Source organism: Hordeum vulgare, chromosome 5H (assembly GCF_904849725.1).
Source record: "Hordeum vulgare subsp. vulgare chromosome 5H, MorexV3_pseudomolecules_assembly, whole genome shotgun sequence".
Lineage (NCBI taxonomy): Eukaryota > Viridiplantae > Streptophyta > Magnoliopsida > Poales > Poaceae > Hordeum > Hordeum vulgare.
This window is the reverse complement of record NC_058522.1, coordinates 524,788,572-524,808,285: the sequence shown is the minus strand read 5'-3', so window position 1 is coordinate 524,808,285 and position 19,714 is coordinate 524,788,572. Positions and strand designations below refer to the sequence as shown.

Below are 19,714 nucleotides of genomic sequence, written 5' to 3'. Positions count from 1 at the left end.
ACCAAATCGTCGGGGTAAATGTCAATGGATAATGTCTCTATCTACCGGGTAATAACGCAAGATTGCCATTTTCTTGCAAAATTGTTTCTAGTCATCATTTTAGTATCATTCGCATTAATGCTTCAGTAGATAAATAAAGTACACAAGTTCAAGCACACAACCAAATTTTTTTAAATGAAGTGGTTTCTCCCGATTTTAATTTTACAAAAACAACATCTTAAAAAACAAACTAAAACACACGGAAGCAAGCAAATATTGTACCTTAAAAAACCAAGTAAAAAAATGTAATAACTGCAATAACTCACATTAATTTGAACCTTCAAATCATAAGACATCACGAACAAACATGTGATTGGATGGTTAGAAGGGCAGTAGTATCCACGGTCATCAGAGTTTAAGTCTTAGAATTGACATTGGTGCTCGTATTTTTTTGAATTTATTTCAGGCCTTCAGGTGACGTGCGTTCAACGGAAGGGGACATTCGTACCGACTACAAATGCGTTAGTGGAGACTTCATCAATTTTAAGAGGATGTGTCGGCTTAGTCTTTCAAAAATGTTCATAGAAAAAAGGTGTACGTGCATGCATTTATAAGAACAAATGTATATGCGTATGTACGAGTGTATGTGTTTGTATTGTGTTCAAAAATACTCCCTCTGTATCACAATACTTGTTGTTAAAGAGAACTGATCTACTTCTCCTCAACAAGAAGTAATTAGTAAGAGAGGGAGTAGTTCATGAAACATGTACTCATGCAATTTTGCTACGCCCTCCAACAAAGTTCTACTGTACTAAAACAACGTCTATTAATATGGATAGGAGGAAATATTGATCGTGGACCCGAAATAATAGTTAAATGCATCAACTAAAACTCACAGGTCAGAAAGAGCTAAACACCATGACAATGGATAGCTGGACACCAGCACCCTGCAGCCCATCTCCCTTGAGGATTTTAGCTGGTGAGACTAGTTAAATTTCGACCCACTAATTTCCATTGATTAAACCAGCAGACCACTTATTTGTTGGCCTACCACATTCACCCTGTTGACATTTCACAGCACTGGATCCAAGTTGGTAGGCCTCCACACTGTGCTAACTGGCAACACGGCAACACCTATGCTTGCATCAGCCGTTGAGCAGACAATCCAAACCGGGGAAACATGGAAACAAAAATTATTGGCTCCAACCTCCAAGTAGGCTCACTCATGCTCTAACTAACTGTTGTTCTAATAACCCCACAGCTCTCCTTTCTCTCTCTACCACCCCACCAGCAGAGAGAGCATTCACCACTTCATCTCCCTCCTCTCTTTCTCCTCCCTCTATATATACGCACCCCTACCCAGTTCTTGGTTCCTCTCTCTCTCTCCCACCACCACCATCTCCTAATCACAAGGCATCTTGCATACACAGAGAGAGAGAAAGAGAAGCCAAGAAGAGATCAGCAGCTGCTCAACTAGCTAGCGTGGAGGCGTCCAAGGTGGGAGACCCAAGCACAGGCTTGCTAGCCGACCAGCTGCTCCACCGGAGCCGATGGCTGGCGCCGATGTCGACGTCGGGACGGAGCTCAGGCTCGGGCTGCCGGGAGGCGGCGCCGAGGCGGCCAAGGCCGGGAAGAGGGGCTATGAGGACACCATTGACTTGAAGCTGACGCTGCCCACCGGCGGCATGCAGGAAGACTCCGCCGGCAAGCCGGAGCCGGCAGCCGACAAGGCCAAGAGGCCGGCAGAGGCCGCGGCCGCTGACCCCGAGAAGCCACCTGCTCCCAAGTATGTCTGCATAGATAGTATCTCTTGTGCATATGCTTCTCTACATGCGGCCACACATAATCATTTCGTTAGTTACAATTTCCAGTAGGATGTTGTTCCTGTTTTCGAACTAACTGACTGACTAACAAAGGATCGATTAATTAGGATATTGTGAATTTTCTAACCAGCTTGTATGAACAGAACCTGATTACTAAATTTCTCCTTTCCTTCTTCTTTTCATTCTGGTAGTGTAGCAAAAGATCCAGAAGTACAGACATAATTAGACAGGTAGACTTTGAGCATGTGCAGGCCTTTAATTTTTTTTCCCATTTTAAATCAGTTTTCTTGGGTTTGGATTCGTTATATATTTATAGGATGTTGAATAAACATGACGTGCAAATGGGCAAAAGCTTTAAGTAGGGCAAAATATCCAGAAAGGAGATCCCATGGCAGAAAGCGCGCAAGGCGACACCATCCGCTCTATGTTCTTTGTCGCCTCCAAAGCGCCGACGCGAATTATTAACGCCTTTCCGAACCATAAACATATCCCTGCTTTGTGCGGCAGATTCCACTGCAAAAGCTACTGTTATCAGTTTCATTCTCCGTTCTGGAAACGGAGAAATGTTCAAGTCTGTAGATAGATAGATGATTGAGGGTGTGGATAATGATGCTGGTCATGATTCATGTAGCGTCTGGCTTAAAGTTGGTGCCGTTTCAATTATTTATACACCATAATGATGCTAGTACTGCCACCATAAAGTTGCCACAGGCATACATACATACATACATACATTAGTTAAATATACAAAACAGGGATGCTGGGTGCCGGAAAGAATATAGTAACGTGCATGATGGAGATGGATGGAACCTCCATCCAGCTACAATTGTAATAAAGTTGCCCCAGGAATCTTGTTTGTTTTTACAGCACCAGTAGGTAGGTTGGACTTGGAACTGGATCATGACTAATTTGTAAAAGCAAGTGGTAAATGTGTGGCTGATTTTGCATGTTATGTGCGTCAACCAGGGCACAGGCTGTGGGTTGGCCACCAGTCCGGTCGTACCGCAGGAACGCCATGACCGTCCAATCGGTGAAGATCAAGAAGGAGGAGGAGATCGAGAAGCAGCAGCCTGCTGCTACCGCTGCTGCTGGCGCCAACGGCTCCAACTTTGTCAAGGTGAGCATGGACGGCGCGCCCTACCTGCGCAAGGTGGATCTCAAGATGTACAACACCTACAAGGACCTCTCCATTGCTCTGCACAAGATGTTCAGCACCTTCACCGCAACTGGTAAGATCCGTCACCGTCGGCACCAAAACCTGCAAGAGCATATTGTCAACTGATGTTAATGATTTTGCCTCAACTGGCATACTGTCAATTGTTTGAATTAACAAGTGTTACAATCATCAAATTTTTTTTTTCAGGGAATGAGGGGAAGATGGTTGAGGCAGTGAACGGTTCAGATGTTGTTACTACTTACGAAGACAAGGATGGCGACTGGATGCTTGTTGGAGACGTCCCATGGGAGTATGTTACTTCACTCTCGCGCCCCGTTATCTACTCCTGTATTTACGAGCTCATGATTAGAACACAATTAAGCGAGGTCCACAGTTAAGTTTCTTTCGTCGGCTGATGATCAATTACCCTGCAGGATGTTTGTTGCTTCATGCAAACGCTTGAGGATCATGAAGGGTTCCGAAGCCATCGGTCTTGGTCAGTTTCTTCAGCAAAAGTTCTCTTACAGTTCAAGAGTAATATCTTAATTCTAACCCCCATGAGAAATTTTTGTTTCAGCACCAAGGGCCAAGGACAAGTACAAGAACAAGAGCTAAACATGGGGCAGTAAGAGGAAGACTATGATGCCATAAGGATGGTGTTCTTGCAGTGTGCTGTGGTTTCTTAGATATATAATGTTTTCAATTATTAGCTGGATTAAAAGAAGGGAGAGTTGCCATGTTTAATTTGTTGGTGGACCAGAAGCAATAATCTATCTGTGTGTAGCTGGATTGGTGTTATGTGATGTTCCCTACCATGTGTCCCAGAATCTACTTGGTGATTTTATTCTACTGTTGTCAATTAAGTATGTGTGATTGTTAAGTAAAGGGCATCTATGAGATTATTATTATTGTGGTATCTTGTAAGTTAACCTGTTTGTTAATTATAAGCACACTATTTTTGTAATCTGTGTGTGGTCAAGTGGAGGGGAACAAGCCATGTGCTTGGTGATGGGAAATCTATTACTATAACTTAGCCTATCTGTCATTGAGTTATTGAGAAGGTTGGGTCTTGAGGAATGATGGGTACGATCATAGCAAGAAGCTTCCTTGCTCTGCCAGGGTTGTGGTGATAACAAGGCTAAGTACATTGCATAAGCTGATTAAACATAGTCTATTCATCATGCATTTATGGCAGGGAAATGTTTATATAGGATGCATGCATCATGGTTGGTCTGGAAGATGTCACACACCATTGGAATCATACAGCTGTGCAATCAAATCCTCAAAAGGAATATGCAGATGTTATGTGACGACAATGAGAGGCATCTACATGTCACTATTTGCGTAATAGAAATGAACTGCTTAAAGGATGTATTATGCCTATAAAATAGCATCTGAACGTTAAACTCCTTAAAATAGCGTCACTGTCCTACCGCATAACTAAAACAAGAATGGTAGTGATTTACTGCATATCAAATGTAACCAGAGGCAACCCAACGTTTTTGTAGGGTAAAGATTAATAACATCAGTCTATACAAAAATAAAGAGGTAACTGGCTTACATCAAACTGGAGCTGGAGCAAATGTACAAATAAAGGAGATCTCATTCCTCCAGGCAGTAGAGCTCTGGCAATATTTTCAAGATAACATACGGCCAAGAATAACATGTAACTAATTCCACATGGACTCACTCATCCTGTACAGCCAGTTACTGCAAGTGTTCAATAAAACTTGCAAGTAAACAACACCAGTGAATATGACATTCGATCTATCAGAAAGCTGTATCTTCAGGATCTGAGATGGGCCCAACTGAGATAGCGGAACCATGGCCAGGTCCACAGGTCGCTAACCCTGAACAGCCAATTCCTGCAAGTGTTCAATAAAAACTTGCAGACAAACATCGTCGGTGAATATGACTTCAGATCCTTCAGAAAGCTGTGATTTTTGTGTCACGGATGGATTCAACCGGGCTAGTAAAAATCTTGCCTGGCTCCCATGCTGATCACATTTTATGAGTTTTGGCACAGGAAAACGGTCTGCCAATAGTGCCTCTGCATCAACTTCTGGCGCTTCAAGCAGCTTCCGTAAGTTTTCATGATTTGGGTCTTTATGATAGCCAAGTTTCCTCCACTGAGCAATCTTCGAGCCATAATGAATCACTATATAGAAGTACGAATCAAATAGCAAAATGACATCAGGAGAGATGGAGCTGACATCTAGCAGCACAGGGATAGGTGGTCCATCAAATGAGTACTGGAATAAAGTTGGCTGGATCATGATCAGAGATCCCACAACTCCCTCCCTGTTCAACATCAACCGGAAGAAAGCAGTTTCATCAGGAGAGCTGTTGCCAACATCAATGAACTGTGACCTTCGCAAGTAGTACATGAATTGCGGATACAGGGAGAAATTAGTGGACAAGCGAAATGTAGATGGATCTTCAGGGACATAGTTTCCGAACTTAGCAGTGAAGCGAATAAGCATCTTGTCAAGCCATCGTATTACATCTCTAACATGGTATGTCTCTGCTCTGTGAACAGCAAGCCTGGCCATAACTGCTGCTGCAGCTTCCTGATCAAACCCTGCAGCAATTTCTGGAGATCGAGGTCCAGCCCATCTTCTCGCAACAGTCGTTACCCTTAGGCGATTGCTACCGTCACCATGTCGGTATCTTGTCATGAATTGAATAAAGAAGACAGTTGGGGGATCAGTATCACGGCTACAATCAGCTCGGAAGAAGAAAGCAATACAGGTTTTGCTGTCCAATGTACTCATTCTCCAATAATTTGTTCCACCCTCACCAATTTGTTTATCACTAACCGAGCTGTTTTTTCTATGAAGGGAGATGCAAGGACCAAGGGCACCACAAATCCTGACCTCCCTTGATGTCACTACCTCAATCGTTGCATTAAAGTTCATGTTAAGGTAATCAGTACCGTCACGCTTGAAGGTTTGCCTTAAACAGCTTTTGAACTGTTCAGACTCAAATGACTCAGTAAGCACCATTAAGCCCCCAGAAACTTCAACTGGATACCTAAGCTCTGCAGCTCCAATCTGATCAAGAGAGCAAGCCAAGAGATCAAGAACTAATGCACTGTCAGTCAATCTCTTGGCAACTTTCTTATAGAAATCCTGGGCTTTTTCAACAAGAGGCACATTGCCGTTGAAAATGTCACGATGTGAACGAATTGCCTTCCCAAGATCGGTTTCAACCACAAGACCTGGACCCACTGTCGTTGGACCAGATGTAAAAACTATGATTCGGCCACCACTGTTAGGTGAGCAGCAACCTTCCAGAAGAGCAATAGCTGTGGAAATAGCAGCGCCAGTGGCCCTTAATGGGCGGTGCCCACGTGGGCAAGCAGACAGAGAACTCAGGTCCTCTATTGCAGATGTGATGCTGAATTCACATTCAGAAACAGGCAACAAAAATCTCTGCACTTCAATAGGCTTCAGTGTAGCCAACTTGTTGTATCGTGAATGTCGAACACCTAGAAGTTGTTGTATCTGAAACATAAGAGAAAGCCTCTTAGATACACAGAAATGACAACAAATTATACAAAGAATATCAGTTACCAGAAGTGATCAGTTGATGACGACAGTGGTGAGTCTGTGACTGACCCAATTGAATATACAGATGTGAAACAAACATATCATTCGCCATCCAGAAAACAATTTGCATGAGTCACTGATTAGATACTGAAAATCCCATCTTGCTGTTCAATTTTAAAATTTCCGATTCTCGTGTACAAAAAGGGGCCAGGCTAACTCTAGTTTAATGGATATGAGCATCATGTTACTATCCTAGAGGCCCAAATGCTGAAACTCTTGAGTCAAACATCCGACAAGAATAATCTTGGAAGACGAAAAAAAAACCTGCATTCGTATATAACAAGGCTGCAGAGCAAAACTTTAAGACCACTCAGAATGTAGTGGATTATGATGATCCCACTTTTGTCAATTACCCTATGTTTAACAAAAAAAATGTGATTTCATGGGTATTACTCACAGCAGATTATATATATAAGTAAGTTCAGCAACCGCAAACTGGGGGGCCTTAATTTACGATGTTCATTCAACCTGGAATTCAGAAAACAAGATATCTAAACCCCCCCCCCCACCCATATAAGCCTGGCTTCCCTCTAGGAACTGTTCTCTGTCTTGTGATTTTGTTCAGTAGGTTCACTTGAGCTTGTTTATAAGCAGTTTACTAAACAGGACATTCGGGGAAGCTTAGGTCTTTTAGGCAAGGTAAGATCCCCATTGATGTGGGAGGTTTAATTCAATATATGCAATGCTTAGAATCAGAAACTGTTCTTTTTTTACCCCATATAACATGTTTATATTACTTTTTCAGGCAAAAACAGTGGGACTAAATGTGATTCTGACTATACAGCTTGCACAGTGCACTGATCCGTTTCGCCAATAAGCATATATATATATATATATAATCTAACTACGCAACACCCCAGGATAGTAGGATCACATCAGAAATTCAGAATTCACCGACCTTATCCGACTCGAGCTCCCGCTCCCCGTTGAACACGACCACCCTGGCGCAGCCTTCGAAGCCGAGATCGTGCACCCACACCGACGCCGAGAAGGTGACGAGCGCCACCCTGACCCTCTCGGGCAGCCCCTGCACGACCCTGAGCAGCTCGGCCTTAAGCGCGGCGAGCTCGTCCCCCGCGGTGGCCGCGTCGACGACGAAGACGATTGCGGGCGGGTCCACCTCGGCGGGGTCCGGGGGGAGCGTGTACTCGACGCTGGAGTGGGTGGGGAAGAGCTCGGCGGGGATGGAGTCGGGGGAGATGTGGCGCGGGTAGGGGTTGGCCATGGAGCCGCAGAAGGAGCAGGACCAGCGGGCGGAGGCGTGGTGGACGCGGGAGAAGGGGTTGAGGGCAGCGGCGCAGGACGGGGAGGCGCAGCGGAGGGGCGGGTAGGGGAGGATCGGGAGCAGGTCGGGCGCCGTCGGGTGGAGCGGCGTGCAGAGCACCGCGGTGGGGACGACCAGCGCCTCCGCGGCGGAGGGCGTCGGCGACCACGAGTGCCACGGCCAGCGGAGGCCCTCCACGGCCTCCAGCTCCGCGAAGTCCATCGGAATCGGAGCCGAATCGGGATTGCCGGCGGTGGCGTGGCGTGGCGACTAGGGTTTTGGTATCTTCTTCTCCGGCCCTCTGCCGTTTGCTCTGCTTTCCTTTCTTTTTCCCCAACCTGCTGCTTGGCTGTTCCGTTCCGTCCGCCCCCCTGCCTCTTTTCTCTGCGGTCCGTAGGAACCGTTGGATTGAAATCTGACGGCCAGCCCTCTCTGTCCGCTTTCTTAAGAGTTCTGAAAGGCACGGCTGATGCAAATCATATGTATTTTAACTCTATCTCTGTCTACTGCTTACAAAAAAATTGTAGGTTCTCGATACAACTTTCCTTTGTTCAACCTCTTTATATACACCTCACTCTTCCTTTCTCCTCTTTGAACGTTTCTCTCCTATAATCTCTGATTTTCCTCTCATCATTTTTCTTCAAAATGAAATCAATCATCTCATGTTTTATTGACTTATCAAAATAACAATAAATTAAAAGATGATGTAAATCACGACGATTACATACAGAAACTCTGAAGATTTTAGCGTGTCAATGTATAAGGGCCAGTTCTTTTGGTAGTTTTTTTGGGCTTCTAGAATAAGTTGCCCCCTACCCAGCTTATTCTAGAAGCCCAACTAAAAATGTTTTTCTAGAAACCTAACAATCAAGACTTAATTAGTAGGATTCTAAAAATATATATTTCATTGAGCTTCTAGAATAAGCTAGCTTATTCTAGAAGCTACGAAAAGAACTGGCCCTAAGAGACATGCAGTCTCACTTTTTCTTCCCATCACCCATTTGTTCAACCATTCATCCGATTTTTTTTATGGATTATCATCCCCTTATTATGGTATAGGAATAAGTTCATGATCATAGATATGTGAGAACCAAATAAATAGCAATAAATTCACAACCGAGAAGCAAATAAATACAGTATCGATCAATCTGTTATATTGTGAATCAATCTATAGTTGGATGGTTAGTGTTATCCCAACCCACCGGGTGAGGTCATGATACTTGCATTTATACACAATTTATTTTAGGATTCCGGCACGCACGTTGAGTGGAAGGAGCACTTGTGATGACTTCGTAAAATTTCAAGATGATATGTCGCTTCGGTCTTTCAAAGGTGCTTATAAGTATATACAATATGTACGAGTGCGTTCATATAAGAAAGTGTATGCACGTATATATAAGTGTTTGCGTGTGAACTGCGTTCAAACAAAAAGTCAATCTATTATATTTGGTATTTGTAATCTAATAAAATAGATTAATTATGGGCACGTACCTATTTTATCAGTTTAAAAAAGTTAGAAAATATATACTTTGTAACCAACATATAATCTTCTTTTACATTTCTTTTCATCGGGATTTGTCCCGTAAGATATTCTTATTGTGTTAAAAATATTTGACCCATGACAACGCACGCGCACACACCTAGTGTAAAGAAAACTTGATCCCCACTTTCTAAAAAAATAGTTGATCCTCATTTACTTAATTATTTAAAACCAAATTAATGTCAACTCATCATGTCGCCATGCATGTTTCATCAGTCTTAACGGAAATCCTATCTAGTGATCATTCGCCCTTGAGGGCGTACATGGAACATTTGATAAAGCCCTCTTTTGCTTCTTCTCACAAGCCATGAACAGCTGTAAAAATACCATGTGGTAAAGTGGGCCGACATCTGCCTTTCTAAGGAGTATGGTGGGCTAGGTATTTTGGCCTCAGGGACGGATGAACGTCGCCCTAATGCTCAGATGGGTCAGGTGGGTCATCTGTAATGATGGGGGCCTTTGGCTTCAGCTTCTCGAGGCCAAGTACCCTCGGGGCTTGCCGCTTTTAGCGTGCGAAAACGTGGAGGGATCTCAGTTTTAGTGTCCCATCCAAAAGATTAAGCACGAGATACGATTAGGATTGGCGTTCTCGCTGGGTAATGGCGAGGGGACCCTGTTCTGGTTGGATCAATGGGTTGAGGATACCCCACTTTGTAGGGGATTTGCTGTGTTATTTGCTATCTGTGTGGACCCTTTTCTTTGGGTTTAGATGTCATCCTGGAGGGCCAATGGAACATCTGGTTCTGACGCTCTCTATGCCCGTGGAGGTTCTTGAGTGATCCAATCTATTGGCCACCCTTCCGTCGGTGATTGGTAGTGCCCCAGAATCAGACAAGGTGGTTGCTCTCTCCTTCACGAGATTTTCCGTGGTCGCAACGTATCGTGCGCTATGTTAGAGGCCTCGCATCCGGCGGATGACGCCCCTCTGAAAGGCGTCACTATCGCTGAAAATCAACATTTATATTTGGCAACTGTTGAGGGATCGCCTCCCGTCAGGAATGGAGGTGGTCAAGAGGCATGGCCCGGTAATGGGTTATGCCCCCTTGTGTGATGTCGCGGAAAACGGGACACACATCCTTTTCTCATGCACTCCGGCTAGGTCGCTGTAGACGTTTATTGGTGAGGCACTTGGGCTTCAATGTATGGCATATGACTTGACTGACTTCCTGCAGGCCAAAGCGATGTAGGTTGGCGTCCATAAACGCTGGCTAATATTTGTTGCTCCGACATGTACTCTTTGAATCATGAGGAATAAGATGGTGATTGAGAGTTTCCACAAAAAAAGATGATGATTGAGAGGTTCTTTTTGCGTCGCTTCTAACATTTTTATTTTATTTTCTTGCGTTCCTCCAACATTGATACCCGTTGGCTAGGTCAAGGGATCAGGCATGTCTTGGCCGAATGTTGGACGTTTTTCACGTTACGGCTTGTCACCTTGCCCATCCGACCCCCTCTGAACGACCACTTGATGGTCTTTTTTATGATTTTTTTGGCGTGCTTGGACGGTGCCATTTGTTATGATACTCCTGGTTGTAGATTTGATGTTTTATATTTATAAAACGTGTTAAAGCCTAATTTGTGAGTGATGGGTTCGCTGGGAGAGGGGTAATCTTTTGAATCCCCTTCGTATCCTACGTTTTGATATACTTCTCCAAACCAAAAGACATGTAAATCAAGGGCAAATTGACCATTTCTCGGGTTGTAGGACCCCAACATTTACCTCACTACGCCGACCACGAGTCCAGTTCAGTCCACGCTCCACACTATCGATCAGAGCAATCCGATCACTCCCTCGTCTCCTCTCCCCACTTCCCTAAACCCTAGTCTCCGACGGTGCACCTCGAACCCATGAGCGGCGCCAGGGCCGGGGCCGGCGCGGGGCCGTCCTCGCCGGCATTGCGCCTCCGCGGGGAGGACGGGAGGGCCGAATGGCTGCGTTTCTACGACCGGGTTGAGGCGCAGGTGGAGGCGCTGGCCACCGACCGCGCGCATCTGGGGGCGACAAGGGGTGAGGGGGAGGAAGCGATACTTCCGGCGGACAGGCTCGCCGGTAAGATGACTCCGTACTTTCACCCTCTCCTCGTTCCCCACATTTGGGGTTAATTTGGTACCGGCAGAGCGGGACTATGTTGGTTGCGTTCTTGTTGCGCTGCCGAATTGGCAATTTCGGGTGTGAGAGCATCTCTACCAGATCTGCTATACGCTCGTTTATATACGGTATCCAATATACCAAATTTGCGTGACGGCGGACACCGCGAACGAACAGATCCCTCATACACATACGGCGTATTTAAACTAGACTAGAGTTCACGCCATATATTACATGACCGGAGTTCAACGAAATTAAACCAGACTTCATACGGAATCAGTGCATAAAAACGAAATTACACTAGATCTACTCATCATCGTCGTCGTGCTTCTTGCACTGGAGGTGGTACTCCATGAGGGACTTGGAGAGGACGAAGGCGAGCTGGTACTCCTCCTTCAACGCCTCCACCTGCGCCGCTGGAGCTTAGTCTCCGGCAGCCGCGACCTCCTTCGCGTCGAACCATGCCTTTTCCACCGCCTGGAGATGCTTGACCGCGGGCAAGAAGATGTGGTCGAGCCTCTCGAAGCTGCTCCAGGCCCGGCGGCCGGAGCTGCGAGAGAGGGTGCCGCGCGTGCGTGCCTGCTCCTTGCACCTCTCCTCCATCGGTGGGCGGAGGGAGGAGCTGCCGGCCTCGTCGTCGTTGTGGCGCTTGCGAGGCGGATCGCCGCTGCGGCTGCCGGACCCTCCTCGATCACCCTTCCGCCACCCGCGCACGACATCACGGATCGGATCCAGTGGCTACGCGCGCCGCTAACGGCTGCCGGAGGAGAGAGGATTTGCGGCGGAGAGGATAAGGGAAATGGAGAACGGGAACCCTAATGACGGCCGAATCCGGCATATATGTGTGATTTGGGGGCGGTTTACGGGCCTCCCATAAAACTTATACGGTCCGGTCCGTTTTTAGCTGACCTGTTCGGCCGTTTATTTCGTCCGTCCCATTAACGAAGCTGCAGCAACAATCGTATTGATTTCTTATTATGTTTGTCTTTATGTCGACCATCTTTTGCATTTTGACTCGTGTGGATATGTTACTTTGTGCAGATTTTACCTTCATTTTACATTTGAATTTGTATGGTAGAGTTCTCTCTACCTTCCACATTCAGAAAGGAATTAGTGTTGCTACTGATACTTGTGCGTTCATTGTAGAACTCCAAGAGGGTGACTTGGAGGATGCCAAAGTTTGTAGAGGTCTTCTTACGCTACGAAACACTGAATCTGATTCTGAGGTAATGCACTTATCGAGAAATCAGATGCATTGCACAACTCCAGTTTGTGCATCTCATTGACTTTCCTAATTCCTTCTTTGCATCTCTCTGGTTGGTTCTCTTAATGCTAACCGAAACTGAAGGAAATTCAAGATCGTCCAGAGCTTGGTGAAAAAACCAGGGATCATGAGCAGAGTGTAAAAGCGTCCAGAGCAAACCTTAGAGAACTAAAGGGAGTTTTTGAGACCCTGATGTCACAGAAGGATAAGGATGTTTATTCAGTAAAAGATGTTCTTTTTAATCAGTTAAGGACAATGGAAAAGGACAAAATGCTCTTTGAGAACAAGAAATCAGAGGCGGCACAAGCTATTGAAGAAGCAAAGAAGCTTCAGCAGAATGTACAAGCGCTGCACACCACAGCCCAAAACAAGGACGATGAGATTGTCAGACTCCAAGCAGAAGCTCTTGTGGCTCAACAAAAGCTACATGAAATGGGTTCCTTGCTGAAGGAGAAAGATGAGGTTATTGAAAAACTCCGTGCAGAAAACATTGGATTACTTGCTGTAAAGGATTTTGTTTGGAGCCAGTTCCAGATAAAGGAGCAGGAATATGCTATGCTTCTTAAGAACAAGGAAGTAGCAGCAGCACAAGCTACTGAAGCAACACAAAAGCTAGTAAAGGAGAATCGCAAGATGGAAGCAGAAGTTGTTGATTATGGAAACAAGCTATTGATTATAGAGGATAAGCTAAAGGAGATGGGTTGCTTGGCGAAGGAGAAAGATGACGAAATCCAAGAACTTAAAAATCACCAACCTGAGATCACTAGTCTGAAGCGCAAGTGTGCCTCTTCCTTATCAAATGTAAGTACGTCATTTCCAAGTACAGCATCCTGTAAGTGTTATTTGCGTCGTGATTATGTCTTGCCACATACGGCAATATTTTGTTTACTATGTAAATTTGCTTGATAAATTTTAACATTAAGGTTAATTTTTCTAAATTCACTTGTGTCAGTTTGGTTGTTTTGCCTCATGTTGTGTTATGGTCAACTTACCTTGTGCTAATTTTCTAATATATATAGTCGAATAGTCTAGTTTTTCTTTATAGTCCAATGATCATATTATTATATGAGCTACTGTAATTTTGTGCTGTAAGGACATGAGTATCCAAATTGTTCGTTTGGATGCATGCATCAGCTATGTGCTATTGGAAACACAGACAAAGAATAAAGTGTATATATTAGGTTTGTTTTATATGATACTCGTATCTGGTATCTATATAGGACCATCATAATGCTCTTGTGGAGATTGCTAATGAATATGTTCTGTAATAGGAGACTAGTAAAAAGCGCATGATGGATATCATTGGGATGCATATAACTTGTATTGGGCGATGCAAGTCTGGCAGACTGTGTTTTGGACATCGCATGGTGAGTCTCCCTTCACTCAGCATTTCCCATCCCAACTACATCTGTAGTTCTGTACACAGTGCATCCCAGATCTACGTTCTTGTTGCTAATCTCCTCAAGTTCTAGTGAAGTTCATTGGTTATTCCCCTGCTAAACAATCTTGCAGTGCCTTGCTTAGAATTAAGTAGATCTATGTCTTCATGTTCTGTATTTGCTATTTGATTATATTTATTTATTTATTGCACAATGATATATGTTTTGTATGATTATATCACCTCAGAATCTTCTTGTGCCTGTTCAGCACTTAGCACTACCTTGTACTTATCTTGTTTCTGGACAATGACTGATCCGAGGAACTTCATAAATCATTGACGTTTTATGCTGGACAATAATGTATTAAGGGACGTTATTTTACTTCATAATACGCTGCTGTTAATGCATATATGTTCCAAGATATGCCAGTAGCATAAGCTGGTGTTATTTTACATCATAATACGCTGTTGTTAATGCTTATATGTTCCAAGTAATACAGTTGTTGGTGATACTAGTAGCATACGAATTCATGATGTGGATGACATTAGAAAGTATTGGATTATACTAGGAAAAGATCCTTTAGTCCTTTTACTATCTATAAGTGCTGGGTTTGCCCACTTAACCCACCAAAGTATTCTTGTAGTCCATTTACTCCATCTAAATTATGAATACCTCATCCACTACGTCCGGACAAGTGATCTTGTTCCTCTGTCATTCTCTTGCACCTCTTTGAATTACCCACTTCTTCCTACACATGGGTACGGATATGCATGGCGCTGTCATACCGATTTGAGAGGTGTGGGGGTGGGGGTGGGGGGGGGGGGGTGCACTGACCACGTACAGATCCTTAGGAGGAATAAAGTGGCCCAGAAAAATACTTTAGGGATTAAGTGGAGAGACCCTACACTTTAGGGCACGGGTAGTAAAATGAACCTCTTCCTGATGTAGTTACTATGTGTGTCGATTAATTTGAAGGGCTAACTCATAAAATATGTGGCTAATCTCATATGATGGATCAGACCTTAGGAATTACTCCCTCTGTTTGGAAATACATGACGTTGTTTTAGTTCAAAATTTTTGAACTAAAACCGTGTCATGTATTTCCGAACGGAGGGAGTATTAGATGGAGGTTGTCAAAATAGTCCATCATCTCTTCCTATCTGTAAGAAGAGACATGATCTGTTGTATTTATTCTTCAGTAGTCTGTCCTGGTCTATCTATCAATTTTGTGTGAGATACTTGATTGCATGCATTTTTTTGTGTGTAGCTTCGCAATTTTGTATGTGTTTTTTTAGCTTCGGAATTTTTTGTCAGATCCTTGATCTTTTGAATTGTTTTATATGTGTGAAAAAGGTATAACAGGATAAACAAAGATAGTCCTGATATTCATGTTGGTCGTTCATTCTTAGTCCATGTGTCCATGTGTATTGTAAACGTCCCTAGTGAGTCTGGGCTGAACTAGATGTCTTAGCCACGCAGCTGGAATTGTTAACCCCATAAAATCGGTCGATTTGTTGTAGCTGACGAGTGAATTTTGGTTCTTGGTTCTACCATCTGATGGAATTTGTGTTCGGTGTTTTTAACGGAAGCTCTTTGTCTGAAAATAGCTCATGTTTTGCATGCTTGTTCAACAGATGCAAATCTTTGTCAAGGTCACAAATAGCAGGACTTGCACTCTTAAGGTCAAGAGTTCAAATATGATCGAGGATGTCGAGGCTATAATGCGTGATCATCATCTAGATGTGCAGGGTCTTATCTTTGCTGGCAAGAAGCTGGTGTATGGCCGCACCCTGGCAGATTACAACATTAAGAATCTGAGCACCCTACAACTTGTCCTTCACCTGCGTATATCTGTCAAGATGCTGAATGGCAAAATCATTGATCTTGCCGTTAAGAGTTCAGATACCATCAAGTACGTCAAGGAGATGATTCAGAGTCAGGAGGACATTCGTTGGGGTGAGCAGGGTCTCATCTTTGCCGACAAGCGGCTGAAGGATGGCTGCACCCTGGCAGATTATGACATTGAGACTTCGTGCACCTTTGAGCTTGTCCCTTTGCTGCGTCTGAGAGTCAAGAAGCTGAACAAAGAGATCATTGATCTTGCGGTTTTGAGTTCAAATAAGATCGAGGATGTCAAGGAGATGATTTATCATCAGGAGGGCGCTTCTTCGTGCATGCAGTCGCTCTTCTTTGCTTCCAAGCACCTCGAGGATGACCGCACCCTGGCGGACTACAACATTCATAAGGACTGCACGTTTCACCTTGTCCTGAGCTTCTCTTGGGATAGAGTGAGAGTGATTTGTATCAAGATGTCGACTGGCAAGACCTGGTTTGGTGTTGTTAGAATTGGAACCACGATTAAGGCTGTCAAGGCGTTTATTCACAAGGATGAGGGGATTCCCCCATCCCAGCAGCGCCTCTTCTTTGCCGGGAAACCAATGCACAATGACCGCAACCTGGAGAGCTACATCAGCGGGGATTGGAAAGTCATCGTCATTCACCTTCTGCATCTGCGCGTGCTGCAGCCTCGTTGGATTATGGACAGGGCGCGCAGGCTGCTGAACAAGCCGGAACCTGTGCAGGGCTGTCTGTAATGCGGTGTGGTTCAATTTGTGTCGATGGAGTCTAACCGAAGTCGAACTTAGAAGTCTATTGTAACTTTGTCAGAAGTCGCCCGCATGCAGTTTGTGTCAATGCAGCTGACTGTTTGTGGGCTAGCTTAGGGTTTGTCTAATGGCTGGTTCGTGTTAGCTTAGGGTTTGTCTTTGCTGGTTGGCCGAACAGTGTTGGCTTACTCAATTGATCGGAAACTTGGGCACATGTTGCATGAGACCTACTGTTTAAGATCATCCCTATTTCATTGGCAATCTAGACCAGTTCTCAGGTTCCTCAAGTGCTAGCTCCTAAACTAAATGCATCTCCACACAAGGTGCGTACATTTTAGCCATGGAACTTTTTCCCTTTTTTTCTTACATATTTCAATACAAAGAAGTCAAAAAAGGAAACGGGAAGAGAAGATGTTAGTGGCTATTTTGGAGGTCCAAAAACCTGCATATCAACGATGGATCGAGCTCGGGTGAAGAGGTGATCCGTCACGATTTCTTTTGTTGGTTGCCGGTGATGGGCCCTAGTGTCATGCATAGAGGATTCTTCGGTCTTGATTTTTGTCTAGGCTGATGGTTTTTGAGCAAATGCTAAGGTTCTACCGCCTTCTCAGTTTTGTTTACTTGACTTGCCATGCAAACAAAAAGGCTGAAAGTAGTTACCCTAGACACAATTTGCCAGTTCCACGCCTAACTGGTGTCATTATTAACATGCTTGGATGATGTTAAACTAAAGTTACAGATTGTTTTAGCCATAACTAAGGGCACCTACAACTGGACCCCCTCAGACCCTCCCAAAATGTTTGGGCACACTGCCCAACCATTCGACGAACATTTTTCCAACAGGACCGCTCATAGCCAGCCTAAATGTACGGGTTCGCCACCCGTCAAACCCAGCACATATATGAGGATGATATGGAGCAGTCCGGACACGGCGGCCATGGCGGGTTGGCCGAGTTCGATCCTTACATATACCCTATTCCGGACCAAACCATAGTCACTCTCGACTGCTCCCCTTCCCTCTCTGTTGTCCTCTTCTTACTGCCCCATGTTTAGCTCTTGTCCTTTTACTTGTCCTTGGCCCTTGGCGTTGAAACAAAAAGAAGTCCCATGGGGAACGTTAGAATTAAGATATTACTCTTGAACTGTAAGAGAACTTTTGCTGAAGAAACTGACCAAGACCGATGGCTTCGGAACCCTTCATGATCCTCAAGCGTTTGCATGAAGCAACAAACATCCTGCAGGGTAATTGATCATCAGCCAACGAAAGAAACTGAACTGTGGACCTCGTTTAATTGCGTTCTAATCATGCGCTCGTAAATACTCCCTCCGTTCCTAAATATAAGACCTTTTAGAGATTGCACTACAAACTACATACGGATGTATTTAGACATATTTTAGAGTGTAGATTCATTCATTTTGCTCCGTATGTAGTCTCCTAGTGAAATCTTTAAAAGGTCTTATATTTTGAAATGGAGGGAGTACACGAGTAGATAACGGGGCGCAAGAGTGAAGTAACATACTCCCATGGGACGTCTCCAACAAGCATCCAATCGCCATTCTTGTCTTCGTAAGTAGTAACAACATCTGAACCGTTCACTGCCTCCACCATCTTCCCCTCATTCCCTGGAAAAAAAATAGTTGATGATTGTAACACTTGTTAATTCAAGCAGTTGACAATATGCCAGTTGAGGCAAAATCGTTAACATCAGTTGACAATATGCTCTTGCAGGTTCTGGTGCCGACGGTGACGGATCTTACCAGTTGCGGTGAAGGTGCTGAACATCTTGTGCGGAGCAATGGAGAGGTCCTTGTAGGTGTTGTACATCTTGAGATCCTCCACCTTGCGCAGGTAGGGCGCGCCGTCCATGCTCACCTTGACAAAGTTGGAGCCGTTGGCGCCAGCAGCAGAGGTAGCAGCAGGCTGCTGCTTCTCGGTCTCCTCCTTCTTGATCTTCACCGATTGGACGACCATGGCGTTCCTGCGGTATGACCGGACTGGTGGCCAACCCACACAGCATGTGCCATAGTTGACACATGCATGACATGCCAAATTAGCTACACATTTACATTTACAAGTTGCAAATTTGTTCGTAAGATAATCTAGTTTCAAGTCCAACCCACTTGTGTTGTAAAAACAAACAAGATTCTTGATTACAATGGTAGTGGAGGCTCCACTCATCTCGATCATGCATCATACTCCCTCCATTTCTAAATATAAGTCTTTTTAAAGGTTTCACTAAGGGACTACATACTGATGTATATAAACATATTTTAGAGTGTAGATTCATTCATTTTACTCCGTATGTAGTCCTCTAATAAATTTTTTAGAAAAAAATATATTTAGGAAAAGAGGGAATACAATATTCTTTCTAGCATCCAGCTTTGTTTATAGTTTAACTAATGTATGATGCCTTAGGCATCTTTCTACCAACAAATTTTTTAAAGGAGGAACAAAGAAAAATAAAAAATAATAAAATATAAAAACAGGCCGCACGTACATTGGCCAGTCCAAACGGGCACGCCGCGTCTTCTCCCAGCGCGCAGGATGCAGTATAGGAAGTCCCTACTCCATAGGCCGGCCTAGACAGGGATTTTCCTCTACGAAATATTTTTTGTCATTTATAAGTGACATCGGTGAATAATTTTTTATAACTTTGAGGCAATTCATGTGACGTACCGTGAGAAGCACTAATAATTTTATTATTAGGTATAGATAAAATGTATGTTTTTTTTAATCTTCCTAAAATTTTGAGAACAAGTTTTCAATTTACAATTTTGTTTAATTCGTGTACATCTTTTAAAGTCCACAGATAGTTTTTCTATACATGAGACGAATGCTTTTTTGAAAGCGTTGAATAATTTATTTTTTAAATATATGGATACATTTTTTTTGACTTCTTAAAGAGCTTGGGTTAGACAAGGGTTTATCTTATGGCGTAGGTTCGTGTTTGGTTTAGTGGATGGTTTCCTTCGTTTCGTTGGCTAAAAAGTGTTTCCTAATAG

General features: G+C 44.0%; 4 protein-coding genes across 5 annotated transcripts; 2 read left to right on the top strand and 2 right to left on the bottom strand.

Annotated features, from left to right (window-relative positions):
• Positions 1-1,220: 1,220 nt before the first annotated feature.
• Positions 1,221-3,922, top strand: LOC123452176 (auxin-responsive protein IAA13-like). The gene is made up of 5 exons (XM_045128779.1): positions 1,221-1,765; positions 2,769-3,031; positions 3,166-3,268; positions 3,393-3,454; positions 3,536-3,922. Exons 1-5 carry the CDS (start codon positions 1,530-1,532, stop codon positions 3,571-3,573), a joined length of 702 nt encoding a protein of 233 aa, XP_044984714.1. The 5' UTR covers positions 1,221-1,529; the 3' UTR covers positions 3,574-3,922.
• A 552-nt stretch (positions 3,923-4,474) lies between these two features.
• Positions 4,475-8,131, bottom strand: LOC123452175 (protein transport protein sec23-1). The gene is made up of 2 exons (XM_045128778.1): positions 7,468-8,131; positions 4,475-6,464 (listed from the first exon to the last, which is right to left on the bottom strand). The coding sequence occupies exons 1-2, from the start codon at positions 8,053-8,055 to the stop codon at positions 4,803-4,805; spliced, it is 2,250 nt and encodes a 749-aa protein (XP_044984713.1). The 5' UTR covers positions 8,056-8,131; the 3' UTR covers positions 4,475-4,802.
• Positions 8,132-11,126: 2,995 nt separating this feature from the next.
• LOC123452173 lies at positions 11,127-16,998 on the top strand. Its single transcript, XM_045128775.1, has 5 exons — positions 11,127-11,423; positions 12,609-12,688; positions 12,811-13,527; positions 13,998-14,093; positions 15,740-16,998. Exons 1-5 carry the CDS (start codon positions 11,222-11,224, stop codon positions 16,697-16,699), a joined length of 2,055 nt encoding a protein of 684 aa, XP_044984710.1. The 5' UTR covers positions 11,127-11,221; the 3' UTR covers positions 16,700-16,998.
• A 774-nt stretch (positions 16,999-17,772) lies between these two features.
• Positions 17,773-18,980, bottom strand: LOC123452174 (auxin-responsive protein IAA13-like). Of its 2 annotated transcripts, XM_045128777.1 has the most exons (4): positions 18,470-18,980; positions 18,232-18,334; positions 17,885-17,946; positions 17,773-17,798 (listed from the first exon to the last, which is right to left on the bottom strand). In XM_045128777.1, the coding sequence occupies exons 1-4, from the start codon at positions 18,897-18,899 to the stop codon at positions 17,776-17,778; spliced, it is 618 nt and encodes a 205-aa protein (XP_044984712.1). In that variant the 5' UTR covers positions 18,900-18,980; the 3' UTR covers positions 17,773-17,775. The 2 variants fall into 2 exon arrangements, with proteins under 2 accessions (XP_044984712.1, XP_044984711.1); XM_045128776.1 differs by having other exon boundaries at positions 17,773-17,946.
• Positions 18,981-19,714: the final 734 nt, after the last annotated feature.

Coding starts and splice junctions, on each gene's coding strand:
- LOC123452176 (XM_045128779.1), top strand. CDS start 1,530: ATGGCTGGCGCCGATGTCGACGTCGGGACGGAGCTCAGGCTCGGGCTG. Junction 1,766..2,768: donor GAGAAGCCACCTGCTCCCAA/GTATGTCTGCAT, acceptor TGCGTCAACCAG/GGCACAGGCTGTGGGTTGGC. Junction 3,269..3,392: donor GTTGGAGACGTCCCATGGGA/GTATGTTACTTC, acceptor ATTACCCTGCAG/GATGTTTGTTGCTTCATGCA.
- LOC123452175 (XM_045128778.1), bottom strand. CDS start 8,055: ATGGACTTCGCGGAGCTGGAGGCCGTGGAGGGCCTCCGCTGGCCGTGG. Junction 6,465..7,467: donor GGGAGCTCGAGTCGGATAAG/GTCGGTGAATTC, acceptor CTTATGTTTCAG/ATACAACAACTTCTAGGTGT.
- LOC123452173 (XM_045128775.1), top strand. CDS start 11,222: ATGAGCGGCGCCAGGGCCGGGGCCGGCGCGGGGCCGTCCTCGCCGGCA. Junction 13,528..13,997: donor GTGCCTCTTCCTTATCAAAT/GTAAGTACGTCA, acceptor GTTCTGTAATAG/GAGACTAGTAAAAAGCGCAT. Junction 14,094..15,739: donor TGTGTTTTGGACATCGCATG/GTGAGTCTCCCT, acceptor CTTGTTCAACAG/ATGCAAATCTTTGTCAAGGT.
- LOC123452174 (XM_045128776.1), bottom strand. CDS start 18,899: ATGATCGAGATGAGTGGAGCCTCCACTACCATTGTAATCAAGAATCTT. Junction 18,335..18,469: donor CAGCACCTTCACCGCAACTG/GTAAGATCCGTC, acceptor TTTTTTTTCCAG/GGAATGAGGGGAAGATGGTG. Junction 17,947..18,231: donor GTTGGAGACGTCCCATGGGA/GTATGTTACTTC, acceptor ATTACCCTGCAG/GATGTTTGTTGCTTCATGCA.